Raw genomic sequence first — 26,011 nt, 5'->3', positions numbered from 1 at the left:
GGGTGTAGCCATGGACACCCGCATGGGTCCCAGTTATGCCAGCCTTTTTGTTGGCTTTGTGGAACAGTCCATGTTCCAAGGCTATATGGGTATCTGTCCCCTTCTTTTCCTTCGCTACATCAACGACTGCATTGGTGCTGCCTCCTGCATGCATGCTGAGCTCGTTGACTTCATTAACTTTCGCCCTGCCCTCAAAGTTACCTGGTCTATTTCTGACACCTCCCTCCCCTTTTTTGATCTTTCTGTCTCCATCTCTGAAGATGGCTTATCTTCTGATATCTACTATAAGCCTACAAACTCTCACAGCTACCTGGACTATTCCTCTTCCCACCCTGTCTCTTGCAAAAATGCTATCCCCTTCTCACAATTCCTCCGTCTCCGCTGCATCTGCTCTCAGGATGAGGCTTTTCATTCCAGGATGAAGGAGATGTCTTCCTTTTTTAAACAAAGCGGCTTCCCTTCTTCCACCATCAACTCTGCTCTCAAATGCATCTCTCACATTTCCTGCACATCTGCCCTCACCCCATCCACCTGCCATCCCACTCAGGATAGGGTTCCCCTTGTCCTCACCTACCACCCCACCAGCTGCCAGGTCCAACGTCTAATTCTCCGTAACTTCCACCACCTCCAACGGGATCCCACTGCCAAGCATATCTTTCCCTCGCCCCCCACTTTCTGCTTTCCGCAGGGATTGCTCTTTACACGACTCCCTTGTCCACTCATTCCCCCCCATCCCTTCCCACCGATCTCCCTCCTGGCACTTATCCTTGTAAGTGGAACAAGTGCTACACCTGCCCTTACACTTCCTCCCTCACCATCATTCAGGGCCCCAGACAGTCCTTCCAGGTGAGGTAACACTTCACCTGTGAGTCGGCTGGTGTGGTATACTGCGTCCGATGCTCCCCGTGTGGTCTTTTATATATTGGTGAGACCCGACGTAGACTGGGAGACCGTTTCACTGAACACCTATGCTCGGTCCGCCAGAGAAAGCAGGATCTCTCAGTCGCCACACATTTTAATTCCACATCCCATTCCCATTCTGATATGTCTATCCATGACCTCAAGATGAAGCCACACTCAGGTTGGAGGAACAACACCTTATACACCGGCTGGGTAGCCTCCAACCTGATGGCATGAACATTGACCTCTAACTTCTGTTAATGCCCCTCCTCCCCTTCTTATCCCATCCCTGACATATATAGTTGTTTGTTTTTTTCTCTCTCTCTGCCCATCAATCTGCCTGTTCTCCATCTCCCTCTGGTGCTCCCCCCTCCCCGTTTCTTTCTCCCAAGGCCTCCCGTCCCATGATCCTTTCCCTTCTCCAGCTCTGTATCACTTTTGCCAATCATTTTTCCAGCTCTTAGCTTCATCCCACCCTCTCCGGTCTTCTCCTATCATTTTGCATTTCCCCCTCCCCCCACTACTTTCAAATCTCTTAGTATCTTTCCCTTCAGTTAGCGCTGACAAAGGGTCTCAGCCCGAAACGTCGACAGTGCTTCTCCTTATAGATGCTGCCTGGCCTGCTGTGTTCCAGTGGCATTTTGTGTGTGTCGTTTGAATTTCTAGCATCTGCAGCTTTCCTCATGCAGAACAGAGGGTCTTGGGATTACGAGGATATGGTTCTCTGAAAGTGGCATCACAGGTAGACAGGGTAGTGACGGAGGCGATTGGCACCCTGGCATTCATACGTCAGGCCACTAAGTATATACAGTTGGGATGTTATATTGCAATGGTACATGACTTTAATAACACCACATGTGGAAATACTGTGTTCAATTTTGGTCACCCTGCTGTACGGAAGATTTCAATAAGCTGGGAAGAGTATGGCAAATGTTTATGATAATGTTGCCATAACTCAAGGAAATAATGAGAGGTTGAGCATGCAGTGATTTTATTTATTGGAGCGTAGGAGAATGTGAGGTGATCTTATAGAGGTGTAAAAAATCATGAGAAGCATGATAGGGTGTATGCACATGATCTTTTTTTCAGCATTGGGGAACCAAAAACTAGATATCACAAGTTTAAAATGAGAGGAAAGAGATTATAAAGAGACCTGAGGGGAAACTTATTCATGCAGAGGGTAGAGCAGATATGGAACGAGCTGCTAGAAAAAGTGGTTGAGGCAGGTGCATTAACAATATTTAAAATGTACTTTTAACGGGTATATGGATAGGAAGGATTGGAGGGATATATACCAAATGTGGGCAGATTGGATTAAATACATCGGCATCTTAGTCAGCAAAAAGTCAAAAGGTCTGCTTCCAAATAGAATGATTCTTTGACTTAAATGGGGGAACAACATTGATGGAGATGCTCTGACAATCAATCACACAGACTCGGCAGGCCAAATTACTTACTTCAACATTGTCAGAAATTATGAGAACAATGGAATAGATAACATAGTAATATAATCCTGATTTTCCTTGTAGATCACACATGTCGGATCAAACATTGACCTTCATCACAAGAAAATCAGAGTCTGAAAGGCAAGAGTTCTATTGAAATTTTACAGGCTTTTGATGAAACTGCAGCTGGAGAACAGCTTTTGTGTTCTTCCTCTGGTTTGCTTTGGAAGCCATCATAAAAGGTTCAGTTAACTGCTCATTGGAATAGGGGGTTGCCTTATGAGAAATTATTAAAAATATTTAATCAACTTAGCTTATAAAGAAATGCTGCAAATTTGTTGTGGTTTGGAAAAAAAAGGGGAAGCTTGCTTGCACTAGGAACTTCAAAACTTTAAAATTAAATGTATGATGAATGAATTTTTTTGTTTATTGGTTAAGAAGTTTCCTCCTGATTGGCTTTAAAGAATTCCTTGAGTCTTTTCCATTCTTCAAAACCAGGGGCTGCTAACCTGAGATCTACAGACCCTCAGTTAATGGTAGGGCTCCATGGCAGAAAAATGGTTAGGAACCCCTGATCTAAACAGACAGGTGTAGTCATTGTTTATTACTTAAAAGACTGCACCTCCTATTACATTGTGCTACCACAACACCACATAACTCCAGGGTGGAACTCAAATAAATACAATTAATCACCTCTTCCCCTTTGGCTCACCCTGCCCAGCCACCAATCTCACATCATGAACTTCTCCAGATAAACCCAATTGCCACAGGTTATCTTCGACCCCATTCTGTTGGATCAATTTACACTCCCTGATCACCTGCTTCCCCTTAATCCTTGAGTGCTCTAATTGGCTCAACTTCCCTAATTGCCATTTTATACATTGTCAACTATTCCACCCTCCAAAGAAATGTATACATTCCTTTGATTCTACCTGTCATCAGTGTGCTGTTGAAATTACACATTCATTTAACATAACATGAGAAAACCTTCCTACCTCAGTATGGTTGAGGCCAGCAATTGCAACTGAAGCTCGAACAGTGCTGCTTTCCAATGTGCCGGCAATCTTTCTGCGCTTGTATTCTATTTCTGACATCCATTGTTGTCCTACAATTGCTAGAGCTTTTTCCCTGGCTTCATTTATCAATGGGATTTTTAGTAATAGATCAAAGGTACAGGCGTTATTACATTTATAGTATAGAGTAACTTGTGCTGCATTTTTCTCACCTGCAACAAAAAACATTACGTACACTGTATGAGTATCACAACAATAGGAATTAAGAAACCATTGAAAAAGAGATAACCTGAAATTATAGATCAATTGGGAAAATGCGCAAAGAAATAGCAGATGGAATATAATGCAGAGAAATGCAAAATAATATATTTTAGTAAGGTAAACCAGGACAGTAAATGTCAACTGACCTCGCGAAAACCAGAGAGACCAAGGGGAACAAAAATATCAAAGTTCAATATTTAAAGTAAATATATTATCAAAGTATGAATATAGAGTCATAGAACATTATAGCACAGAAGCAGCCCCATCAGCCCATCTATTATATAACCATATAACCATATAACAATCACAGCACGGAAACAGGCCATCTCGGCCCTCCTAGTCCGTGCCGAACTCTTAATCTCACCTAGTCCCACCTACCCGCACTCAGCCCATAACCCTCCACTCCTTTCCTGTCCATATACCTATCCAATTTTACCTTAAATGACACAACTGAACTGGCCTCTACTACTTCCACAGGAAGCTCATTCCACACAGCTATCACTCTCTGAGTAAAGAAATACCCCCTCGTGTTTCCCTTAAACTTCTGCCCCCTAACTCTCAAATCATGTCCTCTCGTTTGAATCTCCCCTACTCTCAATGGAAACAGCCTATTCACGTCAACTCTATCTATCCCTCTCAAAATTTTAAATACCTCGATCAAATCCCCCCCTCAACCTTCTACGCTCCAATGAATAGAGACCTAACTTGTTCAACCTTTCTCTGTAACTTAAGTGCTGAAACCCAGGTAACATCCTAGTAAATCGACTCTGCACTCTCTCTAATTTATTGATATCTTTCCTATAATTCGGTGACCAGAACTGCACACAATATTCCAAATTTGGCCTTACCAATGCCTTGTACAATTTTAACATTACATCCCAACTTCTGTACTCAATGCTTTGATTTATAAAGGCCAGCATTCCAAAAGCCTTCTTCACCACCCTATCTACATGAGACTCCACCTTCAGGGAACTATGCACTGTTATTCCTAGATCTCTCCGTTCCTCTGCATTCCTCAATGCCCTACCATTTACCCTGTATGTTCTATTTGGATTATTCCTGCCAAAATGTAGAACCTCACACTTCTCAGCATTAAACTCCATCTGCCAACATTCAGCCCATTCTTCTAACCGGCATAAATCTCCCTGCAAGCTTTGAAAACCCACCTCATTATCCACAACTCTTCCTACCTTAGTATCATCGGCATACTTACTAATCCAATTTACCACCCCATCATCCAGATCATTTATGTATATTACAAACAACATTGGGCCCAAAACAGATCCCTGAGGCACCCCGCTAGTCACCAGCCTCCATCCCGATAAACAATTATCCACCACTACTCTCTGGTATCTCCCATCTAGCCACTGTTGAATCCATTTTATTACTCCAGCATTAATACCTAACGACTGAACCTTCTTAACTAACCTTCCATGTGGAACTTTGTCAAAGACTGAAATATTGCTGAAATATTATTCTGCCTGGTCCCATCGACTTATACTTGGACCATAGCCCTCCACAACCATCCGTTCCATGTACCTATCCAAATTTTGCTTTAATTTTGAAATGGAACCCACATCCACTACTTCCACTGGCAACTCACTTCACATTGTCACCACACCTTCATGTTCCCCAAAACATTTCACTTTTCATCCTTAACCCATGACCTCTAATTCTAGTCTTAACCAACCCAGTGGAGAAAGCCTGCTTGCATTTATCCTATCTATACCCCTCATAACTTTGTACACCTCTATGAATCTATCTGCTTCTATCACACCCTTGGCACGTTTCACACACCCACCACTCTCTATGTAAAAAACTTACTCCTTTACTTTCCTCCAGTCACTTTAAAATTATGCTCTCTTTTATTAGACATTTCTACTCTGGGAAAAAGGTCTTTCTGTCCACTTAATCTATGCCTCTTAACATCTTGTACACCTCTTTCAGATCACCTGTCATCCTCCTTCACACCAAAGAGAAAAGCCTTTCCTCACTCAACCAATCCTCATAAGATGTGCTCTCTAATCTAGGCAACATCCTGGTAAATCTCCTCTGTACCCTCTCTAAAGCTACCACATCCTTCCAATAATGAGACGACCAGAACTGAACACAATATTTCAAGGCTGTTCCAACCAGGGTTTTCTAGGGTTTTATCAAGCTGCAACATTACTTCACAATTCAATCACTAGAATACTGAAGGCCATATACCTTCTTAACAGCCTTACATAATTGTGCAGCAATTTTGTGAGATCTATGGATGTGGATTCCAAGATATTTGTTCCTGCACACTACCAAAATTCCTGCCATTAACTGTGTATTCTGTCTTCAAGTTCAACTTTCCAAAGAGAATCACTTCACATTTTTCCAGGTTGAACTTCATCTGCTACTTCTCAACCCTGCTCTGCACCTTATCAATGTCCCATTGCAACCTACAACAACCTTCTATACTATCCACAACATCATCAACCTTTGTGTCATCTGCACATTTACTAACCCACCCTTCCACATCCTCATCCAAATCATTTATTTTAAAAAAATCACGAAGAGCAGGAGTCTTAGAACAGATAATTTTGGGCTGACTAAGCGATCTAGTGCTTTTGCTATCTCCTAGGGAATTCAATGAGTGTTCAGCCATTGTCTCCTAATGGTGCAACTTGAATCCACGGTCAGCTGATTAAAGTGTTGAGCAAGATTGAAATCGATGAGAACAGGAGCAGATGATGAGATGGTGTTCAGCACCATTTGACTGCATTTGCCTGCCTGTGGGACTCTGTTTTGGGGGAACTATATGGTTTGATGTTTAATGTCCCCTGCACTAAATGTGCTCCGTGGTTGTAGACTCATTTTTGGAGGACTCTGCAGTACATGTTCCATGTGTTTCTGGGTACATGTTTTTTTTTGTTATTTGTGCGATTTGATCGAGGAACTTTGGCATGGAACTGGCTGTGTGGCTGAGGTCTGCAGTCATTGATACATCACATTTGGTATTTGACGTTTTGTTTAAATGGTTTCCATGGTTTTGCTTTGTTTCATGGACGCCTGCGGGAGGATGAATCTCAGGGTTGTATACTGTATATATGCTTTGATAATAAATGTACTTTGAAATATCTTTCCCCTTTAAATCTTTAAATAAAGACAAAATAACTCCATTAGAGTTTGCTAACATTTGAGAATATTAATTATTAATTATTCCATGTTGTAGAGGTTAAAATGATAATAATTTAGAAAAAAAATGAAAATTAATTTACTGTGTATTTGTGAAGAAAATTTTGAAAGCTGCAATAGGAAGGAGATTCCTTACTATGTAACAAAGTCATTTTCTTCATTGGCATATTTATGACAAGATTTCTAGAGCATAACTAGAGGAAAGCTGGAAAGTTCTTATTTATTGACCTGTACTGCAGTGTAAAGACATACAGTTAACTCATTGCCAAGGATGAAATAAATACAGATAACTATTCATCTCAATGGCTGCAAGCAAGACAGGATAATTAAGTATTTCATGCATTTAGATTTCTTTTGGCCAGCAAGCTCAATGATAATTGTCTCCATGAGCTGCTTTAGGACATAACCAGTTTTCATTCCAAAACAAATTAAGCAATGCAATTTTTCTGGATAATTATATTAAAAACATTTGGCAAGTGATTTTTAATTTTAATACGCAACTTGTTCTTGCACTTGTATAAATCATAACTACAACCACTCTATCTCACAGAATAAAAATTTATGTTTAGTCACTATAACTATAATAGAAATCCCTGAAGTTAAATGATTCACATTTTATGTAATAAAGATGGCACTGCAGGGTCTAAAACTAATTCTGGATAGGAGAACAAAGCAGACAGTAATAAATCAGTAGTCAGTTTTACAGTTTTCCTTTTCTCTTTGTATTGTCAGTTTGATTTCATAGCCCATGTGAATTTCTGTCCTTGTTTTCATATCATAATTAGACAGAAATTATTTTCTTTGTTCAACTGAATAGTTACAAAAATGTATTAAGATTAACAGCACCTGAAGCAATGCAATAATTCCGTATTGCACTAGAACTAAACACTTCTACTCCTCTGGAGGGTAATGGTATACCACCGATTCCTTCGAGACAGTACACAAATTCACCAACCTATATTTAAAAAAAAATCAGAATACTATGCATCATTGATAAAAGCTGCTGGGTGAAAAAAAAATCAAATAACAAATTATATTTCTAGAAATGTATAATAAATATAAAAAAGATCTATGATTTGAGTGCAACCTTTTATTAGAAATGGCAAGTATAAAGTGGAGAAGGCACTGAGAAACCACCCTGAAGCATGAGAGCCATTTTCTTTATACGCCATTAAATAATGCAAATATGTAGCAGCTTTCACGAAATGAAACATTCCCTTTGTGATCAGACAATCATGGAATCAAAGCCTACACCGGAGACTTAGCTGAAATTTTACTGAATCTTCAATGCAGTATTGTATTGTCAGAATTCCAATGCTCAGTTGAAATATTAAACAAGGAATCTGTAATGAATTGAAGAAATCGAGACATTATATGAAGATGCTAGAGAGAGTTGAAGATGCCAGAGATTTTCTGGAGCCATTTTGCTCCCAACAAGTGAGAAAGAACAGGGTTGACATTCCATTCAAATAGTCTTACAAGTAAAAATCAGATCCTCTGTTTTGCAATCTAGATTGACATGCTGCTGGATGGTTGCATCCCAGATTAACATGCTGTTGGATTTTCATATATGAAGAGTGGTTATGCAAGGAGCATGAAGCTTGTTGAAATGTTCCTGTCCATAAATGATTATATTATCTATAATCACTGGTATAATTATGACTTTCTGGCCCATCAAGCTGTACCATCCAGTAACCTACCTGTATTTAACCCTAGCCTAATCAGAGGACAATTTACAATGTCCAATTAACCTACTAACTGGTACAACTTCAGTCTAACCCTTGATGCCAGTATTTCAAAATCTTTGCTAGGGAAACCATAATTGCTGGAATGGTTAACTTCTTTTCATTGCTGATTGTAGAATCCTGATATGTAAATTTTATCACCAAGGGATTGCCTTCAAAAGTATTTGTGGAAATGATTGCTATTAAAATGTTATGCACATCAATACTTATGACCTTCTACAGATACACAGTGGAAAGGATCCTAACATGCTGCATCACAATATGGTATGGAAACTGTACTGTGGCACATAGGAAAGCGTTCCAACAGATAGTCAAAATTGCCCAAAGCATCACTGGCACCAGCCTACCAACAATTAAGAACATGTAAACAGAAAGGTGCCTGAAATAAGGCCAAGAATGTCATGAAGCAACCGGCCCCTCCTGCTGATAAGACTTTTTGTCCCACTTTCATTAGGGAAGAGGCTTTGTAGCATCCATGTCAGGGCCACCAGACTCAAAAACAGTTAATTTCCCCATGCAGTAAGGCTAAAGGCTGATTTATACTTTTGCATATGGACTATGCCACAGCCTACGCCATAGCCCTGATTTTCACTTCTGCGTAGGCTCTATGCCGCAGCAAGCATGCGTTGGTATGCACCAAAATGCTAGTTGGTGGTGGGGTTTCTATGCCATTGTGTTGAGTTTCTTCATGAGAGACATGGACGAGGAAATGTATTTCAAACATTTTCACATGTTGGCAGGTAGGTTTGATAATTTTGTTCATCTATTTCGCATCGGTATACACACAGCCTACAGACATGGTGGAGAAGAAAACAACCGTTAATGCATAGGAGGAGATGCAATGCTACCAAGTGGACCAATCACAGTTGTTGCAGTCTGCGTCACCACAACACGAGTAACTTTTCTGGAGAGGTGCACGTCACCCTACAGTGTAGGGTATGCATTACCTACGGCATAGATGCGACACACAAGTATAAATCAGCCTTAAATAATACCTCAACCCACTAATCCACCACCACTACGTTATTATTTCCTGTTAGTTACCTTATATACATACCAATGTAAATAAGCTATCTTATGTAGTTATAGATTTTTTTTATTGTTACGTTCTTTATTTTAGCGAGTTTTTATATGCTGCATCGGATTCAGAGAAACAATTATTTTGTTCTCCTTTACACTTGTGTACTGGAAATGGCATTAAACAATCCTTAATTTATTTCTTATTCTTGTTTTAAGATAAAGCAGTCTAATAACAGGGAATATACTTGACAATTCTAATTTATATTTTCTATTCTCAGATTTTTTTGAAATGAACTATCACTTGTCATTTGTTGATTTTTTTGGTAATTTTTTAATTGAAGTTCATCATCAAACAAATATTTCCATAAGATGTATTTCAGACATTGTTCATATATATCATATAATCATATAAATCACAAATCTCCATGGTATTTATCTGAGGTATACACTGATAGAAAAGAGTGGAAAGAAAAAAACAAGCAAAAGGAAAGAACTATGTACAAGTAGGGAGTGATCTTTTTTTAACAACAGATTCATTGATTTGTGAGAATAAAATCAGGCCTATGAGGCATTATGTAGTTAAACCATTTTTCCCAGTATGAATCAAATTGTTCCAGCTTATGATTAACAGATGCTGTTATCTTCTCCATTTTGTAAATATCCATTGTAATTTCCATCCATGTATTTAAAGTTGGGCTCTCCTGTGATAACCATTTCATAGTAAGAGACTTTTTACCAGCAACCAACAGAATATTCATTAAATATTTATCTCTCTTCAACCATTTTTGAGGTATGTATCCAAAATATATGGTCTTACTCTCTAAGGGTATTTCACACTTAAAGATGTCTTGTAGGGCATTGTGTAACCCCCAATAGTTTTTGATAACAGGGCAGTCCCAAAAATATGATGATGATTTGCATTTTGATTTCCACAATTTCTCCAGCAAACAGGGAGGTTACTATCATAATGGGATTTCTGAGAGGGTGTAATAAAATATTTTATCAAGTTTTTCCATCCAAACTCCCTCCATTTCTGTGAACTGGTACACTTCCATTGATACCTCCATATTGTTGTCCATTCTTCCTCAGATATAATTATCCCTCCTACCGTCTCCCATTTTGTTTTAATGTATGAAGTTGAATGTGTTTTAAGATTTGACAACCCCTTATACATGCTTGAAATGATTCTACTACCATTATCTGAATTATATGCTTTTCTAAAGAGCTCTATCAAGCATATACTTGCCTTGGGTACATTTTTAAGCATCTTATTAACATATTGTCGCATCTGTAAATACCGATAAAAACCTTGTTTTTCTAATAAGTGTTTCTCTTTAAGCATTTCAAAACTGAACAGTGTCCCTTCTTTCATTATGTTGCAAAGAACTGTTATTCCTTTAGCCATCCAGTCCTTAAATCTAGCATCCAATTTATTTGGTGTAAAATCCGAGTCATATGCACACTATTTAAGAATTGCAATATCTCCCTCCAGATTATATTCTTTTATAGTAGTTTTCCATATTTTAAGAGTCAATTTCACCTATGGGTTATCAATAGTATTTATGTACCTTTGCAGGTTGTTATCAGCCAAAATTGCTTGTATGGGGATGGGAAGTACCCTCTCCTCAATGTTTTTCCATTGAGTGTCATATGATGGGTTGCACCAACATATCACAGCTCTCAACTGTGCTGCAAAATAATAATCTCTAAGAGAAGGTAGGCCCCACCCCCCCCTTTTCCTTTGCTAATTGGAAAGTTTTGAGACAAACTCTAGGCCTTTTACCCTGCCAAATATACCTTGATAGCATCTTGTTCCATTCATTGAATTGATTTCGATTAATCTCTATTGGTAGGGTCTGAAAGAGATATAATAGTCTGGACATTATATTCATTTTAATAGACTCAATCCTTGAACTGAGACTGAAAAAAGGAATCATGTTCCATCTTGTCTCATCTTCCTTAGTTTATTTATATTAAGGCTGATAATTACATTCTGATAATTTTGCCAAATCTTTTGGCATAATAATACCCAAATATTTGAAAGACTCTGTGCCATGCCCAGGGGTATTGATTTTCAATTTCCCTTGGTGGGCTATAGTAATATGAAAGTAATTGGGTTTTATCTATGTATCTCCAGGTCAAACAGTTTACCTTATTGGTGATTTAATATTTTTATTGTCTTACTCAGTATCCGTTCCACGTTTTAAATGTGATCTTCCACCTTCTCAATTCGAGTCTCTGCCACAGCTATTTTTTGATTAATGCTGGCGAGCTCTGCCTTAATATCATGCAGCTGCTGCTCTATTTCTTCCCGGACCTCCCTTATCTCTTTCAGGATTTTGATCATATCCACCGCTTCACCTGAACGAGGCCCAGCAGCCGCCTCGCTAGCACGCGGTCGGGTAGGAGAGCCACTCGCTGCACTCCTCTCAGCCACAGGCTCCGCAGTGTTGCTTTTTTAATTTCCATTCCTTTTCCCCATTCTTGCCCCTCTTTTCGGTCAAATACTTTTTGAAAAACACTATATTTGATGGGTTAATACGCATTTTTACAGAGGAGTTAGTGACTTAAGCTGCCATTCTCTACGATGACATCACTGGAAGCCGTCATTTGTTGATCTTATCAATTATTTGATATTTAAGCTGGAAAATTTAATTAAATAATTTCTGCGTTGCAACTTAATTTCAGAACCTAAGTAGGGAGAGCTTCACATGGTTAGATTACTGGCATGCTGTCAGTATAAGAATGTCTACAGTACAAAATAAGTGCTGAAGATCAGCATGTTTTCACCGATACTGCCACCACATTTCCCTCCAGTTCTAACCACCCTACTTCATACCCATTAGCACAGTTCCATAGGCCTAATATATTTGACATTCACCACAGTTGTCATTGAATTAAAAAAATAGTAATTGCATATGAAAGAAAATAAATTGAAAGACTGAGCAAAGAGCAAGAAAATTGGGAAAACAAGATTGCTCTACTTGGAGCCGACAGTGATTCAATCTTCTCTGTCATGTCAAAACAATTCTATATTCTGTGTTCTTTATCTCCTTCCCATATCCCAGCCTCAAACATGAGCTGATTTGTACTGCCTTTAATGATTATAGGGTACTATGTCTATGGTTCCTATCACCAGTCTGGCTGTCAGCAGGAGTAATTGTCAATAACTGTCTGCAACGGGATACTTAAATAAGTCCTTGCCATTTTGATCAGCACATCTTCATATTCCCACCTTGCTGTTTTCCCATACTTCAATAAACATTAGTACAATGTGTTTTAATTGTTTGCATTTATTAGATTTGGAAGAAAATTGTGGTAAATGAAACAATGCACAAGGAATGGGAAATATTCCACTCCAATAGTCTTAATATTTTCCCGCAAGAGTAACAACTGTTGCAGACAAAGCTGGAGTTCTCAGCATAAGCCAAGAAGCTAAAGTAAAATTTAAAGAAACAAGCTAAGGCAACTGATGGAAGTAAAATCAAGCTGTATGTAAAAGATGACTGTTTACAAAAAAAAAATACAAATGGCTGCAAAGAACCATGAAAAGGAATTAAAGCAATTATAAACATCTGAAAAATTTTAAAAAGTTTATTCAAGAAAGAGGGGTGGTGAAGGTAAGAGAGATCCCAAAAGAATGCATAATTTGCTGTGAGCTTGTTAGTTAAATTAACTAAGAACTTGTAAAAACATCAGAACAATTAAGACTTAGTCTTTTGCAGTTATATTCTACCATTGTGATGAGTGGAGATGGTATCCAATACTGGGCCAAAGCCTGGATTCCTTGAGGTAAGAAGAGTGACGAACTGCCTCAACAACCCACTTTCATGTCAAAACATAGTTGATAAAATTACTATGAATAGCTCCAATTACATCATCTTCCAATTTTCAAATTAAATAAATCAAAATAAACTATTTAAATTAAAAACTCAGTTATTAAGAAATTAATTTAAAAATCTTTTAAATATACCTGCTCATCGCCAAAGTAAATAGTACAGTAGGATTTCCCTGTGTGAAAGGGAAGATAAGTAACTTCCATATCGGAGGAACCACGTGCTTCCAATTGCAATGATTCCACTTTAGTGAAGAATTCTGGCACCCAATTATCCAGTAAAGCTGTAAGCAAAAAGATAATTATAAACAATCATTGCAATTAAGCAAGACAGAATTCAAGAAGGATGAGATATTTAGAACTCTCTTCTTTAAATGTCATATTTATATATGTTTCAAGAATTTAATGTACTAAATCTCACAGTTTAAAAATAAATCAGAATCAGATTAATTATTAGAGTCACAGAGCCCAACAGCACTGAAACAGGCTTATCATTGATATATGTCATGAAATTTGTTGTTTAGTGGCAGTAGTACAGTCTGAAGCATAAAATTACGATGTTACAATAATAGATAGATACTTTATTAATCTCAAAGAAAATTACAGAGTCCAGTAGCATTACAGTGCACAGATATACAAATATTAGAAGAGTAACAAGAAAGAATAAATTATAAGTTACCTCAAACAGTCTAGCAGGAGGGGGCCATCACTTCCTTGGCTATAGGTTGACTTATTATAGAGCCTAATGACCGAGGGTGAGAATGACCTCATATAGCACTTTTGGAGCAGTGCAGCAGTCTTACTCTAGTACTACAAGTGCCCCTCTGTTCAGCCAAAGTGGCTTGGAGAGGTTGAGAAACATTGTCCTGAATTGCCAGGATTTTCCATAGGGTCCTTTATTCTACCACAGCCTCCAGCATGTCCAGTTTGTCTCCTATATCAGAGCCACCCTTTCTAATCAGTTTATTGATGCTGTTGGCATCACCCATGTTTATGCTGTTGCCCCAGCCCACCACTGCATAGAAGTTAGTACGGGTGACAACAGGCTGGTAGTACATGTGAAGGAGAGGTCTGCATACTCTAAAGGACCTCAGTTTCTTCAGAAAGTAAAGGTGACTCTGGCCCTTCTTGTACACAGCGTCTGTGTTGGTGCTCCATTTGTATGTCGTCCAGATGCATCCCCAGGTACTTGAAGGTCCTCGCCACATCCACATCCTCACCATCACTAGTAACAGGGAGCACTGCAGGCTTAGTCTTCCTAAAGTCCATCATCATCTCCTTTGTCTTACCCAAGTTGAGCTGCAGATGATACAACTTGCACCATTGGATCACATCCTCCACCAGGGCCCTGTATTCATCCTCCCATCCTCCCTTTATACACCCAACTATTGCTGAGGCATGAGAAAATTTCTGCAGATGACATGACCCAGTGATGTACCTAAAGTCTAAGGTTTACATGGTAAACAGGAAGGGATTCAAAACAGTCCCCTGTGGGGCCCTGGTGCTGCTTATATCCATATCTGACACACAGTTCTGAAGCCACACGAACTGTGGTCTGCCAGCCAGGTAGTCTAGAATACAAAGGAAGTGCCAACCTGCGTTGAACAGAGCTTTACCCTAGCAATGAGAGCAGCATATTAGTGAAGGCACTTGAAAAATCAAAAAACATGATCCTCATGGTGCTGCCCTGCTTATCCAAATGGGAGTAGGCTCTGTTCAGCAGATAGCTGACAGCATTGTCGACTCTAATGTGCTCCTGGTAGGCAAACTGCAGGGGATCAAGGGCTAATCTGACCATGTATCAGAAGTGGGCCAGGATCTTTATGATGTGTGAGGTCAGGGCCATTGGACAGTAGTCATTCAAGACTTCCTGTTGGCCCTTCTTCGGTACTGGGACCATTCATGATGCTTTCCACATAGTCTGGTCCATTTCCAGGCCTAGACTCAGATTAAACATGCACTGGATAACTCCACACAACTGCTCAAGACAAAAATGATGAAAAATGAGGGAGTGTTTATGGAGTCATGACTATTCTAAAATCTGATAGAGGGATAGAAGCTGTTCTTAAAATGCAGTGTATGCATCGTTAGACTCCTGTACTTCGTCCCTGATGGCAGTAAGGTGAAGAGGACATGCTCCAGATGGTTAGGGTCTTTAATGATGGATGCTAACTTATTGAGGCACTGCCTCTTGGAGATGTCTTCGATGACAGGAAGGGTGTTACCTGTGATGAACTGATTGAGTCTACAACCCTTTGCAGCCTCTTGCAATCCTATGTACTGGAGGCTCAATACCAGGCTGTGATGCAGCCAGTCAAAATGCTCTCCACCATATTGAAATCTGCAAAAGTTTTTTTTGTTACATTCCTAATTTAATGAAGTAAGAGTCATTGGCATGTCTTCTTTGTGACTGCAGCAACATGTAGTGGCAGGGATAGATCCTCTGAGATATTGACAGTTAAGGAACTTGAAGCTGCTCACCCTTTTTACTGTTGACCCTTTAATGGAGACTGTTAGTATTTTCCTAACTTCCCCTTCCTAAAGTCTACAATTAATTCCTTGATTTGTCTGAGGTTGAGTGCAAGGTTGTTGTTGCAACAGCAAACCTATCTCATTACTGTTTGTCTTCTTGGTGTCATCTGAGATTCTCCGAACAGTGTTGTCATTAAAAAAAATTATAGATGGCATTTCAGCTGTTGCTTGCCACACAGATATGAGTGTAGAGAGAGTAGGGCAGTGAGCAAAGAATGCATCCTTGAGTCACACCTGAATTGATTGTTAGTGAGAAGGCCATGCTATTACCAGTCAGCACTAACTGTGATCTCCCAATAATGAAGCTGAGGATCAGAAGGTGTTACAGAGTTTTAGGTTTTGAAGCTCATTGATTAATAGTAAGTTGTAATTGATAAACAGCAACTTGTTGTATGCTTTCCTGTTGTCTCGGTGCTCCAAAGCTGAGCGGAGAGCCAATGAGATTTCTTCTGCTGTAGACCTGTTATGGTGGCAGACAAACTACAGCTGGTTCAGGACCTTGCTCATGCAGCTCACCCTGCTCTTGAAACAAGTGGAAACCTCAGTAGTGAGAGATAGAAGATCTCCATGAACACTCCAAATGGTTGCAACAGACTTTCAGCACTCTTCTAAGTACACAATCTTCTGACACTTTGCAAGGTTTTACCCTCTTGAAGGATGTTCTGACAGCAGGCCTCCAACACAGAGATCAGAGTCACCAGATACTGTGGGGATTCATATAGGAATTGTTTTTCTGCTTCAAAATGGCCTTCTGTAGGTCATAAATGGACTTCTTATGGAGATCTGGATTGCTCGTCTTGAACTCTACAGATCTAGCCCTCAGCAGACTTTGATTCATCTACAGCTTCTGGTTGGGGAAGACTCAGTTTATTCTTGAAAGCGCACGATCATCCATGTAGGTCTTGAAGTTGGTGATTAATTCAGATGTGAAGTATGAATCCTTGAGTATGGTCCAGTCCACTAATTCAAAGCAGTCCTGTAAATCCACAGCTTCAAGGTCATGCTGTTGCGTCCTCAGTCTCTACTTATGTGCCGGGAGTAGAAGTACAGCCAGGTGATCAGACTTGCCAAAACGTGTGCATGGAATGTCAAGGTAACATTATTGATAATGGTATAACAATGATCAGGTGTATTAGTTCCTCTGGTTCCAGAGTGACATGTGGTGGTGGTTTGTCAGTGATTTCTGTAAGTTATCCTGGATAAAGTTCTTCACAATGATAAGGAAGGCATCAGGGTGCACTGTCATACCACTGTTGATCACAGCACTCAGTTCCTCCATTGCTAGCTTCACACTTGCCAGGAGTGGAATGCACACTACTAACAGGATGACCACAAGGAACTCCTTCAGAAGATAGAATGGACATCCCTTGATTACCAGACGTTCCATGTCAGGTGAGCAGGATTGTGCATCACAATGAATTAATCATGAAACAAACACCACCTATTCTGTGTTTGTGTCATATTGCTGTCTGATCCAAGTGGTGGATAGTGAAGCCCTTGGGCTGGAGTGCTGAGTCCAGAGTGCTAAGGGTGAGCCATGCCTCTGTGAAGCAACCTAATAATGCAATGTAAACACGTCTGGCATATTGATATATGAACAAAATTACAGAAAGGTAATCATAACTTGACCAGATATTTAAGCTAATTTTGGATGTACACTCAGTATCTACCTTATTATGTACATCTGTACACCTGCTCATTAATGAAATATCTAATTAGCCGATCATGTGGTAGCAATTTAATGTATAAAAGCATGCATGCATGGTCAAAAGGTTACGTTCTTGTTCCGACCAAATATCAGAATGGGGAAGAAATGTGATCTAAGTGACTTTGACTGTGGAATGATTGTTGGTGACAGATGGGATTTGAAAATGAAAAACAAGAGAGAAGAAATACTTCTTCAAAACTTCATCTTATTTTACATTAACACCTGTTAAGAAATGTTTGTAATTATACATAATGACCCAAGCTGACTGATCTATTTCCAATGATAACACATGGTAAAGCAAATTTTAAACATTCTATTATGTGAACTACCTTAAAGACAGCTCATATCTCCAAAAACAATGGCTTTCATGAAAAGATGTTTGGGTTGTCACTACATACCTGTTGTTTTAAGCAGTGTAAAACACCAGCTCAGATTTAAATTTAAACAAAATTACACTGTCAACCTGAAGTAAATCTTCTAACGTTTTAACAGAACTACCAACCAATTTCAACTTAATGAATCTCATTAAACTTGAATTGCTTCACTTAAACTGAAATGAAGACTTTGCCTGATCTTATTAGATATATGGATCAATTATCATGTAGCAGAGTGAAACGTTAACCACACAAGGTTAACTCAAACTGCAGACAAGTAATTTTTCATTGTTATATCAGTTTTTTGTGAATCCAATGTTATGTTGAGTGGAACCAATTCAGAACAATACAATAAGGTCATGTCTCTCTTACATCATACCCAATAACGCAATTGTCAAAAGAAAATATATTATTATCAAGTGTTCCTTATAATATGGTTTTATTCCTGCAAAGAACTTACTGTCTTTTAGATTCACACTTTGATTGTCCATTCCATTTTCAAATTCAGAAGGTGAGTCACTATAAAACAGAAGACAATTACTTATATGCATTGAAGTAAATAAATTAATACTAAATGCAACCTTTTTATAAAAAATAGCATACCAGTGAGAACAGCTGCCTGGATATGGGATATAAATTACAATAGGAGAGGCATGTAAAAAAGACAATGTTAAAATAGTGATGGAGAATTTCACTTTGCAGATAGACCTTGTACATCAGATTGGTGCTAGATCCCAAGAAATGGAATTTGTAGAATAACAATGAGATGGAATTCCAGAGCAGCTTGTGGTTGAGACCACTAGGGGAAGGCAATTCTGTTGTGTAATTTGATTAGGAAGCTTAAGGGAATGAACCCTTAGGAAGCAGTAATCATAATATGACAGAACTCATCCTGCAGTTTGAGAGGGAGAAGCTGATGTCAGATAGGTGGATAGTGGAGGAAGTGCAGTAAGTGGAATTACACCGGCATGAGAGAGGAGCTGGCCAAAGTTGATTGGAAGGGAATACTAGCAGAAATGATGGCAAAACATCAAAGGCTGGAGTTTCTAGGGACAATTGGGAAGGTCCGGGATAGATATATTCCAAAGATAAATAAGTATTCTAAAGGAAGGATGAGACAACCATGGGTGGCAAGGGAAGCCAAGACAGCAAATAAGGAAAAGAGAGGGCATATAATAAAGTAAACATTAGTGGGAAGTTAGAGGATTGTGAAGCTTTTAAAACCCAACAAAAAGCAACTAAAAAAAAGCCATAAAGAAAGAAGAATTGAAAATATAAAGGTAAGTTAGCTAATAATATAAAAAGGACATCAAAAGTATTTTCAGATACACTGTATTAGAGTAAAAAAGAGGCACAATTAGATATCGGACTGCTGGATATTGATACTGGAGAGGTGGTAATGTGTGACAAAGAAATGATGGATGAACTTAATACGCATTTTGCTCAGTATTCACTGTGGAAAGCACCAGCAGTGTGTCAGAAATTCAAGAGTATCAAGGGACAGAAATGAGTGTAGCTATTACTAAGGAGAAAGTACTGAAAGATCTGAAGGTAAATAAATCACCTGGACCAGAGGAACTACACCCCTGAATTCTGAAAGAGGCAGCTGAAGAAATTGTGATGGTATTAGTTATGATCTTTCAAGTATCACCAGATTCTGGAGTGGTTATGGAGGACTGGAAAATTGCAAATGTCACTCCACTCTTAAATAAGGGATGAACATAAAGAAAGGAAATTATAGACCAAATTAGCCTGACTTCAATGTTTGAGAAAGTGTTGGTGTCCATTATTAAAGATAAGGTTTTGGGGTACTTGGAGGCGCATGATAAAATAAGCAAAGTCACCATGATTTCCTTAAAAGAAAATCTTGCCTGACAAATCTGTTGGAATTCTTTGAGGAATTAACAAGTGGAATAGACAAAGAAGAGTAGTAGATATTGTCTAGTTTGATTTTCAGACAGCCTTTGACCAGGTGCCGCACATGACGCTACTTAACAGTCTATGGTATTACAGCAAAGGTACCAGCATAGATAGAAGATTGCCTGATTGGAAGAAGCAAAGTGTGGGAATCAAGGGGGCTTTTTCAGGTTGGCTGCCAGTGAGTGGTGGTACTTCACAGGGGTCAACGTTGTGACTGTTTCTTTTCACACTATATGTCATTGATTTGGATAACAGATTTGATGGTTTTGTGGCCATATTTGGGAACAATACAAAGATAGGTGGAGGGGCAGTTTATGTTGAAGAAGCAGGGAGTTTGTAGAAGGACTTAGACAGATTGTAAGTGTATGGTTATGCACTTTGGTAGAGATGTGTTATAGACTATTTTCTAAATGGGGAGAAAATTCAAAAATCGGATGTGGAAAAGGATTAGGGGGTCCTTGTGGAGGATTCCCTAAGGTTTAACTTGTAGGTTGATTCTGTGATAAGGAAGGCAAGTGCAATGTTAGCCTTCATTTCAAAAGGACTAGAATATAAGAGCAAGGATGTAATGTTGAGGCTTTATAAGGCACTGGTCAGACCACTTTTGAAATATTTTGAGCAGTTCTAGGCCTCTTATCTAAGAAGTGATGTGCTGGGCATTGGAGAGGGTCCAGAGGAGATCCATGAGAATAATTCTGGAGATGAGGAGCATTTTTTAATTGATTTTTTAATGCATTTCTACAATCACTACAACAAAAGCCCAACAGCAAATAAAGATTAATACAGTGTAAGATAAATATACAATAATATCATTCAAAACAATGATGAAAAACACCCAAAGTAAAATCATGTAAAGTTAGTATCCTCCCCCCTCCCGCAGAGAAAAAAAAGCTCCAGATCAACCACTCCAAGATGTAAGAAATATTAATCGGAGCATTCAAACCCCCAAAACTGTAAATGAAAATAAGAACAAAACATAATAATGCCTACTACCAATGAAAGAAATAAAAAGCTGAAAGTAAGGGACTGAAAAAAAAGATTTAATTTAACGAGGAATTATGAAAATATTCAAGAAAAGGTCCCCACACCTTATGAAACTTTATGTCCGAATTGAGAAGTGAGTAGTGAATTTTTTCAAGGTCTAAACAGGACATAATATCATTAAGCCATTGAGCATGGGTGGGTGGGGCAACATCTCTCCACCTAAGAAGAATTAAACGTCTAGCCAAAAGAGAAGAAAAAGATAATGTTCAATGTTTAGTCAGACTCAAATATATACCCACCTCAACCAAGGTACCAAAAAGAGCAATCAGAGGGTTAGGTTCGAAGTGGCAATTAAGAATATGGGATAAGGTTACCAAAACTTCTCTCTAAAATTTCTCTAGACTAGGACAGGCCCAGTACACATGGATAAGAGAAGCCTCGCCACCTTTACACTTATCACAAACAGGACTAATGTTCGGGTAAAATCGAGACAAATTAGATATGGACATGTGAGCCCTATGTAAAAGACAGTGGCAAGCACAAAGAGAGGTTGAATTAACTGACTTGAGAATTGAGTCCCAAACCACATCAGATAAAGAAACATTTAAGTCATGTTCCCAAGCCGTTCTAATTTTATCAAAGGGGGCATGCCGTAGGGGCACTAATTTATCACAAACAAAAGTTATTAAGCCTTTACCCAATGGATTAATAGAAAGAAACAGGTCCACAACGTTTTTCTCCGGCATTGCAGGAAGGTTGGGTAATAAAAGATTAATGAAATGTCTAATTTGAAGGTACCTAAAGAAGTGGGCATTAGGTAGATTGAACTTTGCAGAAAGTTGTTGAAAAGTTGCAAAACAATTATCAATGAAAAGATCTTCAAAATGCCTAATGCCCATTCTATACCAATCATGAAATGTTGAATCATGCATAGAAGGTAAGAAAAGGTAATTATGCAAGATAGGACTAGAAAGGGAGAAACCATAAAGATCATTAAATTTTCTAATCTGGGCCCATATTCTCAGAGTATGTCTAATAAGAGGATTAACAATTAGTCTAGGCAAGCGACTAGGGAGTGCTGATCCAAGAAGTGCAGAAATAGAGAGATCTATTATAGGGATGAGGAGCATTTGATGGCTCCAGGCCTTAACTTGCCTGTGTTTAGAAGAATGAGGTGTGATCTCATTGGAACCTGCTACATATGGAAAGGACTAGATGGGATGGATGTGCAGAGAATGTTTCCTATAATGGGGGAGTCTTGGACCAGAGGGTGCAGCCTCAGACTGGAGGGATATCCCTTTAGAACACAGTTGAGGAGGAATTTCTTTAGCCAGAGTGTGGTGAATCTGTGGAATTCATTGCCACAGATGGCTGTAGCAGCCAAGATATTTAAGGTGGAGTTGGAAAGGTTCTTGATTAGTCAAGGTGATAATGTTTGTGGGGAAAAGGCAGGTGAATGGGGTTGAGAGGGATAAAAATTCAGACATGATGGAATGTCGGAGTAGGCTTAATGGGCTAAATGGCCTAATTCTGCTCCTATGTCTCATGGCCTTATAGTTTTATTGTAACACAGGAAGAATAAGAAGTACAATGGTATCTGTAAATTCTGGGCATCATTGGACCTAATATCAATTGCCTTTTCTTACCATTACTTTCAAATCATTTGACAAGGATTGCAAAAGACATTTTAAAAAGGAATCAATTTTCAGCTACAGTGAATGCAGGGAGATTTCCCAACAGCTGGTTTTTTCATGAAACCATTTCCCAATTGATGCTGACCATACAATCCTACATTTTAAATTCAGAAAAGGCTTTGTGCATTAAAGGATGAATATAGGTCCTCATACTTGCTTTCATTGACTGATGTACAAGAACACTTAGATCTCATTGTACTTCCCCTTTTCCTAACGACTCCATTTAGATAGTAATCTGCCTTCTTGTTCTTTCCACCAAAGTGGATAACCTCACATTTATCCACATTAAACTGAATCTGTCATACATTTGCCCACTCACCGAGCCTGTCCAAGTCACCCTGCATTCTCATAACATCCTCCTGACATTTCACACTGCCACCCAGCTTTGTGTCATTGGCAAATTTGCTAATGTTACTTTTAATCCCTTCATCTAAATCATTAATGGATATTGTAAACAGCTGCAGTCCCAGCACCGAACCTTGTGGTACCCCACTGGTCACAGCCTGCCATTCCAAAAGGGACTCGTTAATCGTTACTCTTTGTTTCATGTCAGCCAGCCAATTTTCAATCCATGTCAGTACTCTGCCCCCAATACCACGTGCCCTAATTTTGCCCACTAATCTCCTATGTGGGACTTTATCAAAGGCTTTCTGAAAGTCCAGGTACACTACATCCACTGGCTCTCCCTTGTCCATTTTCATAGTTACATCCTCAAAAAATTCCAGAAGATTAGTCAAGCATGATTTTCCCTTCGTAAATCCATGCTGACTTAGACTGATCCTTCTACTGCTATCCAAATGTGTTGTAATTTCCTCTTTTATAATTGACTCCAGCATCTTTCCCACCACTGACGTCAGGCTAACCGGTCTATAATTCCCTGTTTTCTCTCTCTCTCTTTTCTTGAAAAGTGGGACAACAGTAGCCACCTTCCAATCAGCAGAAACTGTTCCTGAAACTATAGAACATTGGAAAATGATTACCAATGCGTCCACGATTTCTAGAGTCACTGCCTTAATTACCTGGGATGCAGACCATCAGGTCCCGAGGACTTAACAGCCTTCAGACTCAATAGTCTATCCAACACTGTTTCTTGCCTAATATAAATTTGCTTCAATTCATCCATTACCCTAGTTCCTTTGGCCAATATTACATCTGGGAGATTGTTTGTGTCTTCCCTAGTGAAGACAGATCCAAAGTACCTGTTCAACTCATCTGCCATTTCCTTGTTCCCCATAATAAATTCACCCGTTTCTGTCTTCAATGGCCCTATTTTGGTCTTAATTATTTTTTGCTATTCACATACCTAAAGAAGCTTTTACTATCCTCCTTTATATTCTTGGCTAGTTTACCTTCGTACCTCATTTTTTCTTGTCGTATTGCCTTTTTTGTTATCTTCTGTTGCTCTTTAAGACCTTCCCAGTCCTCCGGTTTCCCGTTCATCTTTGCTATGTTATACTTCTCTTTTATTTTTATACTGTCCTTTACTTCCCTCATCAGCCACAGCCTCCCTTTACTCCCCTTAAGATCTTTCTTCTTCTTTGGAACGAACCGATCCTGCACCTTCTGTATTATTCCCAGAAATACCTGCCATTGTTGTTCCACTGTCTTCCCTGCTAGGGTATTGTTCCATTGAACTTTGGCCAGCTCCTCCCTCATAGCTCCATAGTTCCCTTTGTTCAACTGTAATACTGACACATCCGATTTTCCCTTCTCCTTCTCAAATTGTAGGTTAAAATATATCTTATTATGGTCACTACCTCCTAATGGCTCCTTTACCTCGAGGTTCCTGATCAAATCTGGTTCATTGCACAACACTAAATCTAGAATTGCCTTCTCCCTGGTAGGCTCCAGTACAAGCTATTCTAAGAATCCAACTTGGAGGCACTCCACAAACTCCCTTTCTTGGGGTCCAGTACCATCATGATTCTCCCAATCTACCTGCATGTTGAAATCCCCCTTGACAACAGTATCATTACCTTTGCAGCATGCCAATTTTAACTCTTTATTCAACTTACACCCTACATCCAGACTACTGTTTGGGGGCCTGTAGATAACTCCCATTAGGGTCTTTCTACTGTTATGAATGTACCACATCTCTGAGGGGCCGAAGGGTGCAGGGTAGCCCCCTCCTTTGTGAGAATCGCAAGAGCATTATTGGGTTGGGTCAGAGGACCCAGGAAATGAGAGGGAGACATGACCATTGTCTCCTGGAGACAACGTTTGTGGATTGGGGACTATGCTACGTGCAGGCCCTCGGGCAAAGTGGGCTGGTTGAGAGAGAGATTGCATCACCCCAACCTGATTGACATCTACTACCCTGCGAGTTAAGATAAAAGAGGGGCTGTAGGGACAGCCCCTCAGACACACCAGAAGAGACGCTAGTGATCCCGTAATAGCAGGAAGCCATTTGAAGGAAGCCACGTGCGTTCGGTTCCCTTGCCTGGGGGGCTGGTGGCTGGTACCACAGAAAACGACTTGGAACTAACAACGAGGAACCAACTCCCCCGACTCAACGGATTGGCCTCATAAAAGACCCGGGCAAGTTTAAAACCATCTCTCTTAAACCCAAAGAGCTGCAGCTTGAAAGGACAGTGACTTTTATCTTTCCATCGGACAATACAATATCCCCTAGACAAACGATAGAGCTGTTGCTTAATTGATGATTATTATTATACCCGCGTTTTTAGATTGAGTATTGACGACATATATTATCTGAATGTCTGTATTAATCTTATTTTTGTGCCTCTTCATAAATAAAGACTTTTAAAAATAGTACCATCAGACTTCAATGGACCTTTCTATCTTTGCTGGCAAGTGATCCAGTTACAGGAATTTCGTAACACTACCCTTAGAATTTCTCAGTTCTATCCATACTGACTCTACATCCCCTGATTCTGTGTCCCCTCTTGCAAGGAACTGAATATCATTCCTCACCAACAGAGCCACCCACCCCTTCTGCCCGTCAGTCTGTCCTTTCGATAAGACATATATCTTTAATATTCATTTCCCAGGCCCTGTCTGCTTGAAGCCGTCTCTGTTATCCCCACAACATCGTACTTGCCAACTTCCAACTGAGCCTCAAGCTCATCTACTTTATTCTTTATATTTCGTGCATTCATAAATAATACTTTTAATTTGTTACTCCCCTCACCTTTCATATCACTTCCTATTTCACTTGGCCATACTATGTGATCTCTTCTTGAGCTTTCTGCTCCATTGATTCTGTTGTCCTTTTTAACTTTTCCTATTTTCACTTTCCCTTTAACTCCATCTTTATATTTCCAATGTTTTTATAATTCAGTGTCACTGTTTCAAAGAAAGCCTTTACAAACACGATCTGTAGCAGAACAAGGAAGACTTTACAATGAACATACAACTCTCCACATCTGGTGGAAAAATGTATGTATTATTTGGA

General features: G+C 39.3%; 1 protein-coding gene across 1 annotated transcript in view; it reads right to left on the bottom strand.

The window, feature by feature from the left end:
• The window catches only part of LOC132393191 (cilia- and flagella-associated protein 47-like), a 595,459-nt gene that overhangs the window by 279,822 nt on the left and 289,626 nt on the right, over positions 1–26,011 (bottom strand). The window contains exons 41-44 of the mRNA XM_059968130.1: positions 18,459–18,517; positions 13,523–13,668; positions 7,631–7,739; positions 3,341–3,570 (exon numbers count right to left, since the gene is read on the bottom strand). Of these exons, the coding sequence (XP_059824113.1) occupies positions 3,341–3,570; positions 7,631–7,739; positions 13,523–13,668; positions 18,459–18,517 (544 nt within the window). The remainder of the gene's footprint in view (positions 1–3,340; positions 3,571–7,630; positions 7,740–13,522; positions 13,669–18,458; positions 18,518–26,011) is intronic.

This window comes from Hypanus sabinus, chromosome 4, assembly GCF_030144855.1.
Source record: "Hypanus sabinus isolate sHypSab1 chromosome 4, sHypSab1.hap1, whole genome shotgun sequence".
In the NCBI taxonomy this organism is placed as follows: Eukaryota; Metazoa; Chordata; class Chondrichthyes; order Myliobatiformes; family Dasyatidae; genus Hypanus; species Hypanus sabinus.
The sequence above is the reverse complement of the archived record's forward strand: the minus strand, read 5'-3'. Positions and strand labels throughout refer to the sequence as shown.